Here is a 658-nt window from a genome sequence, read left to right on the forward strand (position 1 = left end):
GCTGCTGCTTGCGTGCTGCTGCTACCGAAGCAGCGCTCCATCATTATCATCAGCAGCAGCAGCAGCAGCAGCAAAGCGTCTGCTGCAGCTGCACCAGCAGCAAAGCATCTGCTGCAGCTAAAGCAGCAGCAGCAGCAGCAGCAGCAGCAGCAGCAGGGGCTGCTGCTGCTGCTGCTGCCTGAGGGCTACACTTGGCTCGCTTGGTTCTCTCTATCTTTTTATTGCTCGTTTGCTTCTTTATAAATATTTGTCAATTGCTGCTGCAGCAGCAGCATCAGCAGCAGCTGCTGCAGCTGCTGCAGCAGAAGCTGCTCCAGTTGCTGCAGCGAGAACTGCCCCTGCTGCTTCACCAGCAGCAGCAACAGCAGCAGCAGCAGCAGCAGCAGCAGCAGCAGAAGATTTGTCTTGGTGGCTTCAACAGCCGCAGCAGCTTCTTGTCCGTTCTACCGCACTGTCGCAACGGCATCAGCAGCAGCAGCAGCAGCAGCAGCAGCAGCAGCAGTTTTTGCTGCAGTTTGAATGTGTGCATGCGCAGCGCCGCAGCAGCAGCCGCAGCAGCAGCAGCAGCAAGAACAGCAGCAGCAGCAGCTGCAGCGCAGCAGCGGCAGTGCAGCAGCAGCTCCTGCTGCTCCTGATAAAGAAAGTGTGGCCGTGTACA

At 57.9% G+C, this 658-nt stretch overlaps 1 protein-coding gene across 1 annotated transcript in view; it reads left to right on the plus strand.

Moving 5' to 3' along the window:
- The window catches only part of EMH_0003730 (uncharacterized protein), a gene marked incomplete at both ends in the record, with an annotated part of 1,479 nt that overhangs the window by 497 nt on the left and 324 nt on the right, over nucleotides 1-658 (plus strand). The window contains one exon of the mRNA XM_013496497.1: nucleotides 267-656. Within this exon, the coding sequence (XP_013351951.1) occupies nucleotides 267-656 (390 nt within the window). The remainder of the gene's footprint in view (nucleotides 1-266; nucleotides 657-658) is intronic.

Source organism: Eimeria mitis, genomic scaffold, assembly GCF_000499745.2.
Source record: "Eimeria mitis Houghton genomic scaffold, Emh_scaff214, whole genome shotgun sequence".
NCBI classification, from domain to species: Eukaryota; Apicomplexa; class Conoidasida; order Eucoccidiorida; family Eimeriidae; genus Eimeria; species Eimeria mitis.